The following is a 21,501-nucleotide window of genomic DNA, read 5'->3' as shown; positions in this document are numbered from 1 at the left end:
CTATTCAAGGTGGAACTTCACGGAGTCCTCGAAGATTCGAAAGGCAGCCACTTTCTTGAAAGGTAATACATTACAGTGGTGGTCTACTCTTTTGATGCAAGGTAGAGCACCGTCAACGTGGGTACAATTCAAGCAAATGTTTGCATTGAATTGGTTAACAAGTACCTTTGAGGTAGACATCATGACAGCTTAGAATAAGCTGGATGCTATGGAATGTAAGAATTTGGAGTAATATAATAAGAAGTTTTGGGATGCATTGTTGCCTATTACTTCTTTTCGCCTCGTACCCCTTCATGAGCAAGTGGAAAAATATGTTTGTGGGCTGCTTAAATCCATCGTGTCTAGCATTTCTCAGCTCATAGAGACTGGTGCTATAGTTGATGCTTTGCTGCGTGGGAAGGATTCGGGCTTTCTAGAGAGTGGGGAGAAGCTGAATAAAAAGTTGTTTAAGGCTGAGAAAGGGACAGATCTGAAAATCAGCTTGAAAAGAGGCCAAATTAACAAAGAAAGGGCTCGAAAACATTGACACAACATAGGGAATTGATGTTTGCAAATAAATGTTTTATTTGTGAACAAGGGGGTCACATTGCAAGGGACTGTCCCAATAGGCAGCAAGCTGGAAAATCAGAAAATCAAGGAGATTCTAAAGAAAAAAGGCCCAAAACATGAGTGGGATTGGTGCCTGATGTTGTTAGTGATCAGCCCAATGATGATGCTATTGAGTTGTGCAAAGCATGGGGCAAAATTAGGGATCAGCATGCATTGATTTTCTTTGATAATGGTGTACGAGCCAACTTCATCTCTGTTGACATGGCCACCCGTTTAGGCATTAGAGAGGATGAGATGGGACCCATGGGGAAAGTTGGAATGGCATGTAAAGGCATGTTAGCAGTCATGTTTGTCATGCCTTGTCATCTCCTGCCTGTGAGCCTCAATCTGAGTCAGACGAGGACTTTAGGAGCTCTGACTTGTCTATTACTTGTTTTGACGGAGGAGGTAGCTCATTCTAGAGCACTCAGTTTATTGCATGTCAGTGCATTTTCTCCTCCAGTCGGGATTTTATGTGCATTTCCCGGGGTAGTTTCTGCATTTTTCAGCCTGCCTCACCTGCCGGACATTGTCCACCCTTTCCGGGATTTTTCTGAGCATTCCTGGCATTTTTACCAGCATTAAATGTTGGCCGGATCAGCATTAAATGCTGGTCGGACATATTTATGGCCTCACATTTCAGGTCAGCCAGTTTTTGGGTTTTTTGGCTATTTATAGCCATTTTCCACTTGGCAGTCAGTTGTATTATCATCTTCCCTCCTTCTTTGGCAGGTGCACACTCCGACTCCGTCATCTTCCTCCGTCTTCGGTGCTGCCGTCATCATCAGCCTGATCTGGTGCCCTCACTGACGCTTCGGGCTGCGTGCAAGGACTGATCAGTCCATTTCAGTGTATTCAGCATTCATTACAGTCAGTGCAGATTTTCTTCCTTCATTTTCTGCTGTCTCTCTCTCCTCCTCTGTGTTCATGTTCTTCTTCCGTTGCGCACTCTCACATGGTATCAGAGCCTGACTGAGAGCACGGAGGACCTAACCTTGTGGAGAGATACCTCACCCCTCTTCTACTGCTGTCGCCTCATCTCCAACTGCCGAGGCAGCCCCTCCAGGTGGCCATTCTTCTTGCGTTTGCTGCAGACGACTACTTCCGAGGCTGCCACGTCATCAAACGACCCCTCTTGCTTGCGTTTACCATCAAGTGGCCCCTCCTTCAGCTGGGCGACACATCATCAGGCTGCGTTTTGCAGATCTGGTGGTCGTTTCCACTCTTGGTGGTTCATCTCCTGCTGGCGACCCACTCCCAGGCTGCGTTTTGGTGTTGGCGACTTCTTTTCTGGTGATCTTCATCAGATATCCTTGCGTTTTGCAGCTCCAGGTGTTTGTAGGCTATCACAGCCTGTGTTTTGGTGGTTGGTGACCCTACTACTGGTCCTACTTCGGCTTCGACACAGTTTTCTTTGGTGTGTGGTGTTTTGCAGATTGGAAGATGTCTTCTCATCAGTTTACAGGCTTTGATGACTCAGATGACGAGCTTTTGTCTCAATACTCATCTGAACGGAGGCGTGATTTCTATCACGAGGACCGTCGTCCGGAGTCTATTCCTCTTTCCCGTCCCCCTTCTATTCGTGTATCTCGGCGATCCCCTTCCAGTGGACCGAAGATGCAGCCTTTGGTACCCCCTGTACAGGTACCCGTACTTCCTCAGCTGCCCAAAGAGGACCGGTTGGATGGCTCCAACTTTTCTCTATGGTCCTGTAAGGTGGAGTGTATCTTGGACTCCTTCGATCTTTGGGAGCTTGTTTCTGTTCCTATTCCCCGGCCTAAGGTGGATCTCGCAGATGGGATATCTATGGATCGTGCAGCCTTATGGGATTGGCTTAATTCTAGAGTCAGATCTTTCCTCTTTCTGAGTTTGCAAGATTCTGTCCTTGTTCATGTTCACAGGTTGAAGACTGCAGCAGATGTGTGGAGAAAGCTCGCGTCTCTCTATCAACAGAAGACGAAATGCCCACCGGATATCTCTTGAAAAGAAGTTGCGGATGCTCGCTATTGATGATAGTCCTTCCATGAAGGACCACATCAATAGATTACAGGATATGAGGGATAAGCTTGCATCCCTCGGTCGGACGATATTGTCTGAAGACATGGCTATGATTCTTTTGACTCAGCTGCCATCACCTCGGTTTGATGTCTTCTACACCAGTCTTCTTACATCGAGGACTCCTGAGAAGCTTCTATGGGAGAAGCTATCCCTGCTTGTCTTGGAGCATAACGAGCGACTCAGAGAGGTCAGTGCTAGTGGATCCGACTCCACTAGAGCCTTTGTTGCAGGTTTGGGAGGACAGAAGAAGAAGAAGACGAAGTCAAAGGCTAAGAAGAAGGACAGTTCTTCAGGCTTTGACTCAGATTCAGAGAGACCGAAGTGCCCACACTGTGGGAAAGGGACACATCCCGAGGAGAAATGCTGGAAGAAGTACCCTCACCTTCGTCCGGGAGCGAAGGATGGATCTACATCGGAGCCTTCTTCTACCTCTACACCAGTTGTTACCCATGAGTCAGTGTTCCTTCATATCCATGCTTTGGAGGAGGATCCTTCTTCCGTGGCTGCAGTGTCTTCTGCGCAGCCTTGGTTAGTGCACAGTGGTGCTTCGAGTCATATGACTCCCTGAGGTGATTTGTTACAGGATCTCCGTCCATCAGAGGGTTCAGTCACACTGTTGGTGACATTTTATCGGTGCCTATTAGTGGTGTTGGCACATTGCCTTTGATTACCAACCGACCTTCGAGCTTCTTTTCCCAGGCCCTACATGTTCCGGATTTGGGCCTTCCCTTCCTCTCAGTTTATGGTCTTACGAGGCTTGGCACACGAGTGATCTTCACCGAGCATGCCGTTGTTATTGAGGATTCTTTTACAGGAGCTGTCTTATCTACAGGTTGGTAGGAGAGCGGGCTTTACAGGCTCCATTCCCCTTTCTTGATGCAGGGTCCTCCGAGGCAGTCTATTGCTACACCCGTTCCCGCTTGTGCACCTTCTATTCCACAGGTTCCTTCCCATCCCCCACCTTCTCCTCCGGTGGTTCCCTTGTACCTCCCATTCCTTTCAGAGGAGGACGATCTCAGTGATGCGGCTGTGAATTCCCTGGCCCCTAGTGTTTTAGAGGGGGATTCCCAGGATCGTGAGGAGTTCCTTCAGCAGAAGTCTACATCGACGGACTTCATCGACCTTGGCATTCCTCTTGCCACCCCAGGATCCGTTTCTCCCTTGGCCTTCAGCCATATCCAAGATCTGAGAGGGGGTGTTAGTAGTCATGTTTGTCATGCCTTGTCATTTCCTGCCTGTGAGCCTCAGTCTGAGTTAGACGAGGACTTTAGGAGCTCTGACTTGTCTATCACTTGTTTTGACGGAGGAGGTAGCTCATTCTAGAGCACTCAGTTTATTGCATGTCAGTGCATTTTCTCCTCCAATCGGGATTTTATGTGCATTTCCCGGGGCAGTTTCTGCATTCTTTAGCCTGCCTCACCTGTCGGACATTGTCCGCCCTTTCCGGGATTTTTCTGAGCATTCCTCGCATTTTTACCAGCATTAAATGCTGGTCGGATCAGCATTAAATGCTGGTCGGACATATTTATGGCCTCAAATTTCAGGTCGGCCAGTTTTTGGGTTTTTTGGCTATTTATAGCCATTTTCCACTTGGCAGTCAGTTGTATTATCATCTTCCCTCCTTCTTTGGCAGGTGCACACTCCGACTCCGTCATCTTCCTCCGTCTTCGGTGCTGCCGTCATCATCAGCCTGATCTGGTGCCCTCACTGAAGCTTCGGGTTGCGTGCAGGGACTGATCAGTCCATTTTAGTGTATTCAGCATTCATTACAATCAGTGCAGATTTTCTTCCTTCATTTTCTGTTGTCTCTCTCTTCTCCTCTGTGTTCGTGTTCTTCTTCCGTTGCGCACTCTCACAAGGCCATGCAGAGCCTGTCACGGCGCTCATTGGAAAGCTTCGATTGCATATACAAGGATATGTGGACAGTGAAGAGTTCTTCATTGCTCCACTTGAGGGTTGTGATGTATTGCTTGGTATATGATGGTGTCACCGTATGCATGTAGTGATTGATTCTTGTGTAAAAAAGATCACTATTCAGGATAAGGAAAAGGCACTCACACTTGATGTAAAGTTGAAAGGTGAATCTATCCTTGTTGTATTTGCAACTGCCACTTCTAAAGTGATGAAAAATCATCTTTCAGCGTACTTGGTTTTAACTAAGGATAAAGATGATAGTGAGAATGTTGGAAACATGTCTAAGTCAAAGAAGAATCGCACATAATTTTTGAAAATGTATGCTGATTGCTTCTCTTAGTCACTTCCAGGGCAGCTATCGCCTGAAAGGCTAGAAGATCATGGCATAGACCTTATCCCTAGAAGTAGCCCACCTAATAAGCCACCCTACAGAGTCAGTGCAGCCCAACAGGAGGAGATTATGAGTTAGGTAAATGAGCTGTTAAAAAAAGGGTTGATTCAGCCTAGCTCATCTCCTTTTTGTTCTCTAGTGCTTTTGGTGCAGAAAAAGGATGGTTCATGGTGTATGTGCATTGATTATCGTGCTTTGAACAAGATCACAATAAATAATTGCTTTTCGATTCCTCGGATCGATGATGTTATGGATAGATTGCAAGAAGTAGTCATATTTAGCTGTATAGATTTGAAAAGTATGTATCATCAGATACGCATTAGACCGGAAGATGTGCCTAAGACAGCTTTTAGGACATCTTTTGGATTGTATGAGTTTCTTGGTATGCCTTTTGGACCCTGCATGAAATCCACTTTTTGGGGGCATATTGTATCGACCAATGGTATTCTCATGGACCCTGCAAAGGTTGAGGCAATACGATCATGGCCACCTTTGAGGAATGTGTATGAGATCTATAGCTTCTTGGGTTTATGTTATTACTACAGAAAGTATATACATGGGTTTGCTGAAATTGCATCTCCATTGCATGCCTTGCAGAAGAAGGATGTGCCATTTAGATGGACAGCAGTGGAAGTTTTCAGCATTTGAAAAGTTGAAGGAAAAGATGACTTCAGATCTTGTGCTTGTGTTGCCCGATCTAAGGAAGTCAACAATGTGATACATGTGGTAATAGCATTGGGGCTGTTCTTATGTAGGATGGCCGAGTTGTGGCTTATGAGAACCGAATTCTCCATGGCGCAGAAAAGAATTTGCAGGTCTATGAGAAAGAGCTCTTGGCTGTAATTCATGCACTGTCTACTTGAAACATTATTTGTTAGGGGCTGATTTTACAGTGCAGATAGATCATCAAACTTTGAGGTACTTTCTGACGTAGACAAAGTTGTAGAGAAGCATATGAGATGGGCAAATTTTCTCTTTATGTTTCATTTTCAGATTGTACATATTGATGGTAAAAAGAATGTTGTGGCTGATGCACTGTCACGTAAGCCACAAATTTCAGCCGCCAGCATGGTTTATTACATTGAGTTGGAAGCCATGAAAGAGCAATATGTTGTTGATTCAAACTTTGCTAATGTTTATGATTAGCTTTGCAATGGCCAAAGGCATGGATACTTTGTGCTAAGAGATGGATTTCTGATGATGCATGGATGATTGTGTGTCACAAAGCAATAAAAGCCTAGAGTTATCACTAAAAGTCATGCTGCTCCGTATGCAGGACACAGAGGTATTGATGCCACGGTCAAGGTAGTGGAGCATTTCTTTTATTGGCTAGCTTTGAGGCATGATGTAGAACTGTTTGTTAAGACATGCATCGTATGCCAGAAGGTAAAGCATGATAGGCAAAAGATACTGGGTTTGTTGCAGCCCTTGTCTATTCTAGATAGGTCCTGGTAGAGCATTGCAATGGATTTTATTTTTGAGCTTTCTAAGACACCTATAGGGAATGATGGGATATGGACTATCATTTGCAGGTTTAGCAAACAAGCCCATTTCATTCCGGCGAGGAAGAAAATAAAGGCTGATGATATGGCATGATTGTTTTTGGAGCGCATCTTTAATTATCATGGTATGCCAAAGTCGATCATTAATGATCGAGATCCCTGGATGACCAATTTATTTTGGAAGGGCTTGTTTGAGAATATGGATATCACACTGAAATTCTCATTATCCTTCTATTCGTAGATAGATGGTTAGTCTAACGAAGCAAATTCCACAATGTTAGATCTTCTGAGGTGCTATGTTTTAGACCACAAGACACAGTGGGAGCAGTATTCGAGCTTGGTTGAGTTTGCTTACAACAACACTATGCATAGTTCTATGGGCAAAGCTCCATTTGAGGTGGTTGAGGGTGGCAAGAAGGTACCACCTATTCTGCAAACTAAGGATAAGATCTTTGAGGCTGATCGTTATGTGGAAAACTTGGATGTAGCCTATGCAAAGATAAAATATGCACTTTAGAGATCGCAAGAAAAGCGAAAGAGGGCAGGTGATCTCCATAGATGTGTTTTGCAGTTTACAAATGGTGATTATGTATTGTTGCATTTTGAAAAGGCAAGGTTGAAAAAGATGAAAGGAAGAGAAAGATTGTATCCGAAGTTGAGTATGAGATACTATGGGTCCTTCTAGGTGTTGGAGAAGATGAGCGATGTGGCATATCGACTGAAATTACCTCCACATTGGTGGATACACAATGCCTTTAATGTCAGTTTGTTGAGGCCTTTTCATGGTGATGTGCCAAAGGATATGTTTGCTGAAATTCAGCCTGAGGTTGAGGAGCTGGATGAGATTTTGGTCGAGGAGTTGGATGAAATCCTACCTTGCATCAAGAGCGTGGACCACCACTGCAATGCATTCCCCTTTAAGAAAGTGGCTGCCTTTCAAATCTTAGAGGATTCGGTGAAGTTTCCCCCTGAATAGGCTGCATCAAACTGCTGAATGAAGGTCAAAGCTTTCAGCCTATCTTGTGCACCACTGAAGGACTCAAACTTCATTGCTTTTCCACCCTCATCATAGTCTTTTGCTTCCCCTTTGGGAGTCAAGTTGTCATACACTGGCTGCTGCAAAAATGGTGCATTTGCTGTATTTACATCACGACCAAGCCCAAATGAAGCATTTGCATGACCAGCAGTCATTCCTTGATCCCCATAAGCATTCGGGGGTGCAGATGCATTGCCAAACATTCCACTTTGTGCCCCAGGCATCAAGCCAATGCTACCATATATAGGGTTTTGCACATTTCCAACCATACCCGAATACAATGAGCTTTGCACACCATGCATTGGCTGCTGCATACCATAGGGATTTGTGCCATGCATTCCCGTATGCGGTCCTTGGCCAACCATTGCATGAAAAATTGTGCTACCACCAAAGTATCCTGACTGCCCCATCATAGCATGCATGCATGCCTGGCTGTCCAAAATCGATTGGATTGGCACTTCCATAATGGCCTTGCATTTGCATTCCTTGCCCCATAGGTACCAACTGTTTAGCTTCGTTGGCCTCTTTAGGAGCTTCAAGTGAAGGATTTGGCACTACCTTTGGTGCACCTTGCTGTCCTGAAGGTGTAGAAGTTGACTTCTTCTTCTTGCCTTGGCTGTCCTTCTTCGGAGCATTTAAAAATTGGGTGAACTGAGGATTCTTTGCCAATTCAGCAAAGAGATTTGTTGTTGTCCTCATCCGATTCTTGAACTGGTCATCAAATTCCTCTTCACTTTGCTGGTCATCTACCTCATGATGGCTTGAAGGCCGTGCAACTTTCCCAACAACAACATTTTCAGCTTGTCCATCATGAGAGCCTTGTCCAAGATTAGGCATTGCATTTCCTTCATTCCCATGAGAATGTCTATACTCAGAGGCATCATCACTGCTTGATTTCATCTCACTGTATGAAGACATGTTACTGTAATTTCTCAGCTGAGCACAAAAATCAGCACTAGCACAAAGCTTTGGCTTGCAATCAGGTGCCTCGGACTCACCAAATTAAGAGATTGAGTGATTATCCCGGCAATTGAACCATGAAACCAGCCTTTCTTCTCTGATAGGATGGTTTAACCTGATTAAGCACTTAATTACAGCAATCAGCAAATGAACATAAATTGAAATGCTCACTTTACATTCATAAGCTTGGACAGTGGATACCTTGTTGGCCCCAAAACTGGCGCCTCTTTCTGTATTTCTTTAATTTCAATTGCTGATGGATAAATTACAAGCCGAGATTTCACAATCTCCTTGGCTGATCCAAAAGCCCCTTGCTGTTCCAAAAATCAGCGAAGCATTCGGGCAAATTGCCCCTTGATTTATGAAACCAGCCTTCCTTCTTGGATAGGGTGGTTTAACCTGATTAAGCACTTAATTACAACAATCAACAAATGAACATAAATTGAAATGCTCACTTTACATTCATAAGCTTGGCTAGTGGACACCCTGTTGGCTCCAAAACTGGCGCCCCTTTCGGTATTTCTTTAATTTCAATTGCTAATGGATAAATTACAAGCCGAGATTTTACGATCTCCTTGGCTGATCCAAAAGCCCCTTGCTGTTCCAAAAATCAGCAAAGCTTTTGGGCAAAGTGCCCCTTGATTTTTACCCAGGACTTGCTCTAATGGAACCCCAACTGGTCAAGTGCTGCTCCAAATTCACAATAGATGGGCTGGCATCTGAAATCCTCACAATTCCACGAATTTCCGGTGCTGATTTCAGTGTACAATGAGGTCCCAAGGTGGCTGCTAAACCCTAATTACTGCTGTAATTTAGGGTTTACAGCAGTAAACTCTCTTGTCCACCAAATTTGGCTGTACTATGCTACCAATGGCTGAGAACTACTGAGAATGCTTGAGCATAGACTGGAGCAGATGAGAGAATGTTGTAGAGAGAGAGAAAATCAGCTGAAATGTATCTTTTGATTTGTAGCTTTGATGACAAACGTGATGGCACCAACAACTTCAAAAGGGGGGGTTAAACAGAGCTCGGCTGGCAAGCCCTCCTCTTTTACCGCCACCTCTCTTGAGGTGGAAGAGAAAACCTACTGCCCCCTGTCCTGTCGCGGCGCGTGATCAGTCGCCGTCGCCTCTTAGAGTCAAATCTGATCACCTCCTCTCCCTCCACCAAGCTCCCGAATGGCTGCAATCCACTTTTACCACCCTCCAACAGCCTTCTCCCTAGTTGCATGGAAAAGTTTTGCCAAGTGACAGCCTTCCTAATGCATTTTCAGCCATTAAATTAAATTTTCAGAATTAATTAATTCTGAAAATTAATTTCAGCCCTTTTGACCCTGCCCAAAATTAAACATGCCCATCTGTAATGAAATTGGCTAGGCCATTTGCAACTTGGAGTGGTTCCCAACCTCTGTCGACCCTTAGACTAGCATTAATTAATTAATTAATACTAGTCTCTAGTGTCACCACTGACACTTAATGGCGAAACAATTGCCCTAGGGTCCAACTTGGCACCAACTGACCACCAAAACCTAGTTGGCATAATTTAACACAACTTTTGCCTTTAACATTCACTGCATCCTCGGGGTCCTTGGCCCGTTCCCATGAAATAACTGCCATGTGCATCACATGTACTAAACAACCTTGTACATTTGATTAATAACTTAATCAAATGTTACTAGCAAGATTAAAGCATCTCAAAATTTCACGTCCCCGTGACACAAGCTTGTATGCATGATACTGTACGTAGCATGGAGTTTGTTATGGCAGGAAGCACACTTGATGATGAGGAGCCTGAATGTTTTGAGGATGCACAACAGAGTGTGTGTTGGATGGAGCAATGCAAGCTGAATTGGATTCTATCACTAAGAATTAAACATGGGATTTAGTGTCTTTGCCCTTTGGGAAGAAAGCCATTGGAACAAAATAGGTCTACAAGCTGAAACGAAATACAGATGGATCCATTGACAAATATATGGCAAGGCTTGTAGCTAAAGGCTATGCACAAAAGAAAGGCATTGACTATGAGGAGACATTTGCTCCTACCTCCCGAATGACGACCATCAGGTCTATGGTTGCTTTGGCTGCCCATTATGGATGGACTGTGCATTAGTTGGATATTAAAACTGCATTTTTACATGGGGAACTTCATGAGGAAGTATATGTACAACAGCCCATTGGTTTTGCAGTTGAGGGATCGGAACACTTGGTCAGCAAGTTGAAAAAGGCTTTATATGGTTTGAAACAAGCTCCTAGGGCTTGGTATGCAAAGATCGATGCCTTTTTGCTTAGCCAAGGGTTTATAAACAGCTTATCTGAGTCTATTGTTTACGTATGTAAAGAGGGGGGATCCATGCTGATCATTTGTCAATATGTTGATGATCTTTTGCTTACAGGGACGCATGCTGATTAGATTTCAGCATTCAAACAAAATTTGTAGCAAACTTTTGAAATGTTAGACTTGGGCATTCGGTTCATACATGATGCTAGAGGTATTGGTTTATCATAGTCAAGATACATTGGTAAACTTATTGAGAAGTTTGGCTTATAGGATTGCAAGCCAGTCTGTACACCAATGGAACGTGGACTGAAGCTGGCATTACATGATGATAGTGATTTGTTTGATATACACACATATGCTCCAACAATTGGATGCCTTATTTATATATGCAACACTAGGCCGGACATAGTTTGCAGTTTCAGCCCTGAGCAGATATATGCATTAGCTACGCATGTCACATTGGCAAGTTGTTAAGCGGGTCTTTCATTACTTGCAGGGTACTAGATCTCTTGGATTGCTTTATGCCAAGTGGGGCCCACTGTAGTAACATGCTTGCAGTGATTTTGATTGGGCTAGTGATTATGATTCACGTCACTCCACTAGTGGCAATTGTTTCTTTCTTGGCTCATCTTGCATATCTTGGATTAGCAAGAAACAATCCACTGTTGCCACATCATCATGTGAAGTTGAATACAAGGCAGCTTTCACTACCACAGTTGAATGCGTAGGGATTAGATGCTTGCTAGCTGATTTGGATGTATCTATTATGGAGCCTACTTCTTTGTTCATTGATACCTAGAGTGCCATTGCAGTGGCACGTAACCGAGTGTTTTAGGCACGCATGAAACACATTGGGATACATTATCACTTTGTTAGAGAGAGGCTACATGCATGTGATATCAGCCTTGTCTATTGTCCTACCACCAGCAATGTGGCAGACATCTTCACCAAATCTCTTCCTCATGACAAATCTGAAGCATTTTGCAATGCTTTAAATTTGATCTCCTTTGGTGCCGGATGATCCTTGTACTCTTGATCACTCTTCACTCCAGGGGGTTTTGTTGGGTATTTCACTTATGCCTTACTTACGCCTACGCTAACATAGGAGTGTCGGTGGTCAATAAGACATTGAGGTACTTTTTATTCTCGGTATGAGCGGTTTTTTCCCCCAGACTTAGTCTTATTTTGTATGTGCTTATGTCACACACTTATGGGCACTTATCTTGTTCGGGTGTGAATACGCTCTACAACCCTAAGGTTTAAGGGTTGTACCTTGTACTTTGTGTCTACACTCTTTTAGTCTATTGCATTGGGTGTCGTTCTTCGCTCTCACACTGTCTACTGCACTTTGTGCTGAGCTTTGATCATGTCTCAATCTCACACAGCCTAGCAACTTGCTGTGACTTGCGTTTTGCATTTGGAGGCCTTCCCTGTGCTTGGCATCAACTCCCAACACTTGGCAATAACACTCTTTGTCTCCACCCTTCAAGGGGACACCTACTCATCATGAAGTTCTTTCCCACCATTTCCTCTTTGGGGATGGCTATGTTCGAGCAATCATTTACGAAGCTAGTAGCTTCTCTTCCAAGGTGTAGTGAGGTTCTGCAGTTCATCTCGTCTATTGTTCCTTACTATAGGTTATTTCAGGTGGAAATCTTGGATCTTCGGGATTGTCTATATCTTCATATCTCTCTTCACTCCTCTTTCTTCATCCCTTGTTGGGCTTGAGAGGGGGGTATTGAGAAAGCACTTTTTCAATTTACACACTTCATTTAGAGTTTCACACTAATAGCCTTAGAAAAGGCTAGTGTCCACATGATCAATTTTTTAGTGGGCGCTCACATAGTGGCGTGCCACCCTAGATATCTTATGCCTATAAATAGATAGTCACTTCATTCATTCTTATGCCACTTTAGTCATTCTTCACCCATCTTTCTCCATTGTTGGCGACATCTCTCCGATTAGTTGGCATCATGCTCTTCTCTGTGGTTGTTGCATCTAGAGACTCTCCATTGGCATCAGCTCCCATCAGCTTGGCGACTTGCTGTGACTTGCGTTTTGCGTTTGGAGGCCTTCCCTCTACTTGGCATTAGCTCCAACACTTGGCGACAACACTCTTCATGTGGCGATAGCTTTCTCATCGTTGGCATCTGCTCGATACACCCCATGTATTTTCGTTTTGCAGCTTGGGGACTTCCTCTACATCTGGCATCATCATACTCCACTTAGTGTCAATATTGGGGCTGCTTTTCCTACGCTTGATAGCTCTAACACACTTTGGGATTTGCATTTTGCTAGCTAGGCCACTCCTCGGCGTTAGAGGACTGCGGTTCGCTCCCTTGACAATTGGTGATCATCTTCCTCATTTTTGATGGCATTAGAGGACTGTACTTCGCCCCCTTGATAGTTGCTATTCACCCTCTAGTGATTACTTCAATAGTCCACTGCCTAGAGGATTATGTTTTACTCCCTTCACTGCGCAGGTTTCCACTAGTGCTACTGCTTGATTCCGATAGGACAATGTAGTTATCTTTTGAGCTTTGGCTGTGTTGTATCAACTTTTCTTCTCATAGCATGATTAAGTGTATTATCACCGTGTTCTTCTTGTGTTTTTGAGTTTTTATTCTCTGAGTGTTTGCTGTACACACAATGTCTTTCTCCCCGCAAACCCTACTGTATCTCTGCATCGTCATATATTTTGACATGGTATCAGAGCTAGAGGTGCTTAGTGAGCCAAGAAGATCTTGTGCATCAGAGAAGGCAAAGATAGGTTGTGAATTTGGCATCATCTATTGACTTCTCCCCTTTAGTTGCATCACTAGGAGACAGAAATACCCTTCTCTCCCTCTCCTACCTATTGTACCTTTTAGAGGATGACACTTCGGTGCTATTACTTCTCTACAGGTAGATTGACAGATTACTGGGTGTTCCTCTTTCGGCATCATTGGATCTCCCACCGATGCTTGTTGAGATAGACCTTTGCTCCCTATGCCATTAGAGTGTATGCGTCTACTCCTAGGTACTTGTGCCACCTCTCCCTTTTGGGCCACAGAGTTTATTTTGCATAGGCTTTCATATTTTTATGCTTAGGGCAATAAAATGCATCCAAGGCACACTGCATTCTCTCAAGTAAGAGAAGCATGTCCGGTGTGCCAGGACCTTATTGTGATTGCTGCAATGCGCTACGACAGTTGCTTCTACTTCTTTTAGGATTTTAGGAATGCCACCTCGACAACTCACGGTTCTGTAGTCCGCTCCCTTGAGAGATAGTGGTTGTTGGCTATCATCTCCTTGGCAGTCCGCTCCTTTGCAAGACAATGGTTGTTTGACACCTTCCATTAGTTGGGCTGTGCAGTCCACTCCATTGAGAGACAACGAATGTTGCCTATCCTTGGCTTTGCATGGGCTTCACCTTTCCCTACCATCACTACTCAGGTTCGAGAGGCCACCTTTGGGAGTTCTTCGACATCTTTGACACCCTAGACAGCTTCTTCAGCACGACCAACGGCACTTCCTTTATCATTAGATGATTCGAAGTCCGCTCGAAGGATTGTGTTTTGCTCCCTTCATTGTGCAGATTCCCATAGGTGCTGCCGCCTGATTCTGATAGGACAATATTATCTTTTGAGCTTCGGCTCCACTGTATCAACTTTTCTTCTCATAGCATGATTCAGTGTATCATCACTGTGTTCTTCTTGTGTTTCTGAGTTTTTCTCCTCTCTCAGTGTTTGTCGTACACACTGAACCCTACTGTCTTTCTACAACGTAGCATATTTTGACACCATATACCTTCATCGACCCAATAAGAGAGTAGGCCATCTCATGGGCTACACGTTGATGCACTTTGATCCATGATCAAGGCTCCCTAGGTATTTATACTATCATTAAATGCAAATTTGGCCCCCAGTGTCCTAGGCACTAAGTGGCCTAGGGTTAATGTTTATTTTAGGGTTTTCTATGATGGTTAAGCTGTTAGGGTTTTTATTTAATATAAATAGACACTTTATGCCTTGCACATAAGTATGGCATTATTTAGTGTGATTGCCTTGAGTATTGTACTCTCTCACTCATTAATACATCGATTTTCAGTCGTGATTGAGTATCATTGTACATCGATTAATTCTTTCATTCTCTTTCATTTTCCATTAAATTAATTATACAATTGCTCCATGCTTGGGCCAACAATGGTATTAGAGCCACCTACCATCTTTGCCTTTGCCATCGCTCGTGATCATTCACCACCAGCCATTGCCATTGAGTCCCCCACTCGGCCAGCTGCCTCATGAGCCATTGCCATTGTGCTGGCTCAAGCCTTATTGGTGATTGCACTTTGTGCCGCCATCTTCGTCCATACACCTTTGATTGCCATTGTTTCCCTGTGTGCTGGTCACATGTCGACTGCTTCTGCATGCACCTTGTGCGTTGCTCAAGACCTGACCCGTTGCCCTTGAAGGCTCGACTATCTCCATTCTGCTCCAGTGCTCTTGCAGAAATCTCATGCACTTATAATCTAAACTGCTACCAACCGATTGCCACATTGGTCTTGCCTCACCATAGTGGTTCTGCCAATCTGCTTGCTGGTCAAGATAACAAGTTTTGTATATGGCTGAGTGATTAGAGACCAAACACTGTCATCTGCTTACAAAATATAAAGTTATTTAAATGGTCGAACTGAAACTTGGGCACATATGCAATTCTTTCATGAGCTCAGGTTTTTCTATTTGCTTCACTAAGTGACTAGAAATCTAGGCACAGTCATCATTTACCAACAACAGGATTGAAATTGAACACACAAGTTGGGGTTTGCAGCTAGGAAGTGTGTCCATCCCAACAGTATGCTGTTTATATTTCTGGTTTTGGACATGTCAGTAAGATCCTTATTCTTCATTGGTCTACACGTGTCTCATAGCCATATATAGATTGTAGATAATTGCAATCTTCCCAGTTTTAAGAGGTGTAGCAGGCTCAGTGAAAGGATTCTTGAGTAAGAGCAAGTCAGTAGATAGCTTGTATTGAGTCGTTTTCTGTCAGATAGTCCAGTATTATGGCAGCATCCAAGTTATTAGCACAGCTATCCAGTGCGGTTTTGTTTCTTACTAACAGCATCACCTTTTTACTATCAGTTTTGTTCCTTCTCTCTCAGGATGTCAATGTTTTGGTGTTGTCTAGATGAATAGTATTTCCAGTTAAAGCATGGTAGTCTGCATGAAACTTTCAAAGTCAAAAATAAAAAACTTGAAAGCCAGTGACTTTAGAACTTACACATTCATTCTTATTCATTGACTGTTTCCTCTTTTATTGTGACAATAGACAACTACAGAATATAGCTGGAAGATCATTCTCAAGATTCGGTAGTGTTTAAAGGGTTTGAGTAGAAAGTGAAAATTCAAAATTCTTATTATTTGTTTGCAGGAAAGTTTCAGAATCACCATTCTGCCAGAGTTCATCTTCCAAATCCACAGGAAACTAAAATGTACGTCTCTGTATAGTATGTCCTATACATGATCATTGGGAGATACTCTAGCTTAGCCTCTTCATTGTGCTGAACTGGTTTGTGTATTCTATATGAAGTAGTAAACATGATCATCCACATTTGTCTTGCTAATGCACAATTGGTTTGTTAAGTATCCACGGCTTAATAAGTCTCTGTTGTTTCAGTGACTACCATGTGACATGTTAGAAAGGCAAAAGCCAAAGCTATATATGTTTCTAAAAGTTGTGTAGCTTCTTTGAAAACCCCAAAAAAGAGGTATATATTCATGTGAACATTCAAATCCCATTTCAAACATTTGCAAACTCAAGCATACTGTACGATACAAACTGTGATTCCGAAATCCAAGATACAAGCGCCATACAAAAAGCTTTATTGAGCAGCATTACATATCTGACAAAGTTGGCAAGAAAGATCAGGGAGATTTGGTAGATGTTTTCTGGAAGTTGTTGGAATTCTATTTTATCCCATATGCTCTTTCTTCACCTAGAGCCTGGTTATTATCAGGTCAGGTAAGCTGAAGAATATGAGAAATGGTCATATCCAAAAGGCTTCGCGGTCAAAAAGCAAAAGTGAGCAGGAAACATGCAGGGAGGTGATGGATGCCATATCTGGTGTGAACAATTTTCCAGATCTCTTGTTTTGTATCCAGTCCAAGTTTTCATTATCATGAAGGTTGTCCACTGCTTTTGTTCTGTGTTTTTTCAAGGTCGAGGCAGCTTGGAGGCACTCAAGTTAGATCATTGCAAAGCTTACTTGCGTTTCCATTCTTTAAGGGTGTCTGGCTCAAAAGGAATTCTCCTTGAGCGGATCAAAGAACATCTTGTGTAAGCTCAGTCTGAATTTTGTGGGAACTTAGGGTTCTTCAATTGTAGTACATATCAATCCATGTCTTTTATAGTGCACTCTTTGTGCTAATGTAGGCTGAAAGATGGAGGTGGAAGGGAAAAGTATCCTAGGTCAACATTTGTCATGGATTGCACAGGTGATCTGTACATATGATTTCGAGGTGGTTTCTTTATCAAGTTGGACAGCAATATGTTGTCATTCCTGTTGTTGTTGTCGTTTAAAAAAACAGAAGAAGAAAATTAACATAGGTAGGGTGATTTGTCTTGTAAACTAGACGAGTACATTCTGTCTTGCTCTGTAGCTGCATCATGTTGCATTTTATAGTTATGAGATATTTGAAAGGAATGAGTCTTGCCATGTTGTGGATACTGTCAGTGGAACTTCACAACAACAGGCGTTCTTTTGGCATGACTCTCTGTTTGATTGTAGTATTTGAATAGGTGTGGCAATAAAGGAAGTTTGTATCATGAAAACACTGAGAATTGATATTAAGGCTTCAGCTTCTGTGGCACTCAAAATTCCTAATTTTAATCTGATCCTTTGAGGACAGGGGATGCTTGCGTAGGAGATGTTGTTTTGTTCAAGCAGAAGGTATATAAAAAGTAGGTGTTGCAGTGGAATCATGGTAGTGTTTTCTTGTATATTGTTGCTTTGGAATATGTTTAGATGATCTGTCAGCCCTGTCTAATAGTGTTTGTGATTTCTGTGCATATGAAAGCTTTGACAAAGTCACAAGAAGCTCGACAGAACCGCCCATTGGCAAACGTGTTGTTGCTGGACGCATTGTGAAAGAAAGTTATGGAGCTAAGAAACAGCAACATACTTTCACAGTTGAGCAAGAAATCTTCCCATCTGCTGCTCACCATCTTGTATATTTGTGTGGTTTATCTAGGAATAGATGTCATTCACATTCCATGTTTTGCTGTAGGGAATAGAGTTCAACTTTCACACGTCTAGACTCGCTATGCCAAAAAGTTCCCCCAATAAATATTCACTACTCGCTATGCTTGATTGGAGCTGATTTATAACTCAATTATACTGATGCCATTGCTGCTACTCTATTGAATAAGCGATGGTCTTGGTTTTGCCATATTACACTGCCTCACAGCTTGCCTGTACAGACTTCTGCAATTAGCTAGATGGGAGGTAGATAGGAGGTTGGTTCATTTTCTGCATTGATGTTGCACCATGAAGTGAAAGTTCTCATATGTCAAATTTTCTTTTTGAAAGGTAGAAGTTTTATGGAGCAGGGGTCCAGAAGCGCTACCTCCTCTATATCCTTTGATAATCAAAGGTCGCAACCTTTATCGTCTCAGGACTTTTCGGCAGGTTGTTCCTTGTTTATTTGGCATTGGCCTGACCTGAAATGTTAGTGTGTGTCTTAAGGGAAGTTTATTTTGCTGTAGCGCTGGCCCAATGAGGGAGACAGAAAGAGAGCCTTGGAAGAAAAGCATTTGAGAGGCTCTGTTGCTCGGAATGATCGAATGGTTAGACTGACTAAGAAGCAACATCGCAGGTCAGCAAAAGCTTTTAATTCATCAAATACTTTGACCCCATTGAGGCTTTCATTTGTAGATAGTAGTTGAATGGGTTTTACCATAAGGAGCAAATGATTCACATATGATGCTCACAGGTCAAGCTCAAAGGTGAGAATAAATCAGGGGGTATCAAGAGTTGAAGCCGGCTCTAAGAGAAAGCAAGCCGATAGGGATAGCAGGGACACATCGAACAAAAGACGTACTAAAAGAAAAATTGTTGCAGTCACACACCATGAAGGTGAGCACTTTAATATGCTTTGACTTCACTGTGATGAATGTGTAGTGAACTTTGTCACTGAGCATGGATGCTGTGCAGGAGCATCTGAAATAAGGCAGAAGTATTTTTCAGGTCCAACTTCATCAGATGAGAACCTCACTGATTTGACACTCTCCATTGAGGCATCGTCTGCGGGTGCTGTCATAGGGAGACATGGAACCAACATCAAGGAAATAACCAGGGTGTCTGGGGCTAGGCTTCAAATTTGTGAAGACAGGAGGGATCCAACCATACGAGTGGTAAAAATTACTGGAAGACCTGAACAAAGACGACTGGCAAGGGAATTGGTTGTACAAAGCCTTGTGAAGAAGGGTTATTCTGCTTCTGATCAACTCATGTCGTCTAAGCAGAATCAAAATCCTTTTGCATATCCTGCTCCTCCTGCACATCATTTTCAATATCATTCCCTTCATCATCCTTCTGCTCCCTATCATTTTCAAAATCCTTTACTACATCGTGCACCTGCTGCATACCATTATGCAACATCTGACTTTGATCTGACTAAAGGGCAACGAGTCAGGTGGTGATGATCTTGGAAGTCTTTATCCACTTGAAAATGTGTGCGTCTGTAAATATATATTCATGTGTGCACACAGGCCTGCATGCAGGCACGTTTTGGACTTGCCCTTTTTGCTAATCCAGCTAAAAGTATGATGCATATCATCCTTCACATGTTTGGTTCTCGTGTGGTAAATTTGGGCATATATCACACCCCATGAGATAAATGTGTAAACAACTCGGAAGTTCAGAGTTGATAAGACTGATGAAGTTCCCAAATGTAGTCTCCTCCTTGGTGGACCATCCAACAAAGAAATTCCATCATGGAGTTGTAGTGCACAAAAGATTTTTCTCATTTGTGTAGAATCTCCTGGTGATTGGAGGTGGCATGAAAGTGGGTAGAGTGGGAAATCAGCGAGAAATAACTTAAGACACAATTAATGTATTGTACCGACATGGACTTCGTGATTTTAGAATCTGATCCATATCTGCATTTTGATTAGTCAGCTCAAGAACTTGGGAAGACATGAAGGGAATCACACTCAAGTATCTAATATCTATGTTTAACTGGAGCCAAAGATTAGCTATGGTCTTGACACATTTAGAGAGGGGGAATAAAGAGGTAAGATTGTCATATGAACAAGAGCTATGATCCTTATAATAGGTGGAAGAATATTATGTTAATAGTATAAGTAAATGAAGGGGAATGAGTCAAAAAGTGCCATGAGCAACGATTACATGGATCATCTTAAATAGTTGAAAACCATGAGCAATGGTTTTGGCTGCTCTATCGAATAGTCATCCAAATAAATGCTAAATAGAATATATAAAAAGTAGTCTCAATTTTTATACTTAAGCCAATCACACAGTGATATTTGTTGAGGTTGTACTTATGGTTATGTTGGTTGCTTTTGTTCAAGGATGTGGTGCTTATGTCTTGCCTTTTGGCAAGATTCAAAAGACAATGTTTGGCAAGATTGTAAAAGATTTGGTAGTTTGTTTATGTGGGCACCTCCACCTATTACCTCAAAGAAGGTTATTCAAGTTTCAATCATATAAGGTGGCTGATTAAGTCTACAGTTCTCTACACTCACCACCTTGAATCAAACTTTGACTCACATGCTTAGTTGCTTGATTTGTCAACCCATAAATCGATGACCCAAAGTTGCATTATCATCTATTAAAGTTGAATATAGAGGTGTAGCCAATGTCACTTGTGAGATTGTAAAACTGATGTAAACATTTGTAAGAGCTCATGTAGGTATTACTTAAATGTAATATCCCACATTGAATGTTACTACCATAACTTAAACCAAAATCTAGATTGTACTTCCGTTGGTCTAGTAATAATAGAGACATATTGGATTTAAAGTCCCAAGATTGGAGATGAATTGTGATTGCACGGCCCAAGGTTGCAATGGGTTGCTCTTCTAACTCTTTAGAGCCAATCTAGGTGCTAACATTAGACTATTTGGGAAGGCCTAGATATAATTGTCACATTTAATAGAAAATAAATATTTTCACATGGACAATTCATTTGGACATGTGTTATACACCAATCTAATATTGGCATTACTCTTGCATGGTTTATTAAGAGCTAATCAAGGTTCAATGCAAATCATTTGCTATGTTTAATAGAAGTTAATCATTATCTTCATTACCATATTGCTTGCTTTCATGTTAATACTCTTGCATGAGTTATTAAGAGCCAATCAAGATTCAATGCAAGTCATAGTTACTATGTTTAATAGAAGTCGATTATTATCTTCATTACCACATTGGTAGCTTTCTATTATTGGATAAATTGGTCTCTCTTTTGTGCAATCGTTCATTTTTTCTTAAAAGTTAACATAATACTTGCCTCTCCTTTGGCACTTGAAATATGTGTGGAACAATAATGCCATAATATTTCGCAATCTTTAACATAATACTTTGGGTGTGCCAAATGATACAAATGAAACACATGCATGGAAATGAAGGTATTCTACCCATTTCTCTTCTTTTCCAAACTCTTCCATTTTGGCAATTTCATTCAAATTGTTGTTCCTTTGAAGCATTTTGTTTGTCATACAACTAATAGCTTTACCTTTCTTTGTACCATGTTCACATTATGCATCTTGGT

At 42.4% G+C, this 21,501-nt stretch overlaps 1 protein-coding gene across 2 annotated transcripts in view; it reads left to right on the top strand.

Moving 5' to 3' along the window:
• LOC148041500 (uncharacterized) overlaps positions 1 to 19,643 on the top strand; it is a 28,731-nt gene extending 9,088 nt beyond the window's left edge. The window contains exons 3-12 of one of the 2 annotated variants that reach the window (XM_087680261.1): positions 16,139 to 16,199; positions 16,725 to 16,831; positions 16,927 to 17,044; positions 17,141 to 17,202; positions 17,617 to 17,668; positions 17,785 to 17,896; positions 18,297 to 18,395; positions 18,473 to 18,582; positions 18,700 to 18,842; positions 18,954 to 19,643. In XM_087680261.1, the coding sequence (XP_087536387.1) occupies positions 16,139 to 16,199; positions 16,725 to 16,831; positions 16,927 to 17,044; positions 17,141 to 17,202; positions 17,617 to 17,668; positions 17,785 to 17,896; positions 18,297 to 18,395; positions 18,473 to 18,582; positions 18,700 to 18,842; positions 18,954 to 19,408 (1,319 nt within the window). In that variant the 3' untranslated portion in view covers positions 19,409 to 19,643. Of the gene's footprint in view, positions 1 to 16,138; positions 16,200 to 16,724; positions 16,832 to 16,926; positions 17,045 to 17,140; positions 17,203 to 17,616; positions 17,669 to 17,784; positions 17,897 to 18,296; positions 18,396 to 18,472; positions 18,583 to 18,699; positions 18,843 to 18,920 lie in introns of both variants that reach the window. The other variant, XM_087680253.1, reaches the window with a different exon arrangement.
• The last annotated feature ends 1,858 nt before the right edge of the window (positions 19,644 to 21,501 follow it).

Source organism: Lygodium microphyllum, chromosome 1, assembly GCF_053477565.2.
Source record: "Lygodium microphyllum isolate KBCC chromosome 1, Lygodium_microphyllum_v1.1.10, whole genome shotgun sequence".
In the NCBI taxonomy this organism is placed as follows: Eukaryota; Viridiplantae; Streptophyta; class Polypodiopsida; order Schizaeales; family Lygodiaceae; genus Lygodium; species Lygodium microphyllum.
The sequence above is the reverse complement of the archived record's forward strand: the minus strand, read 5'-3'. Positions and strand labels throughout refer to the sequence as shown.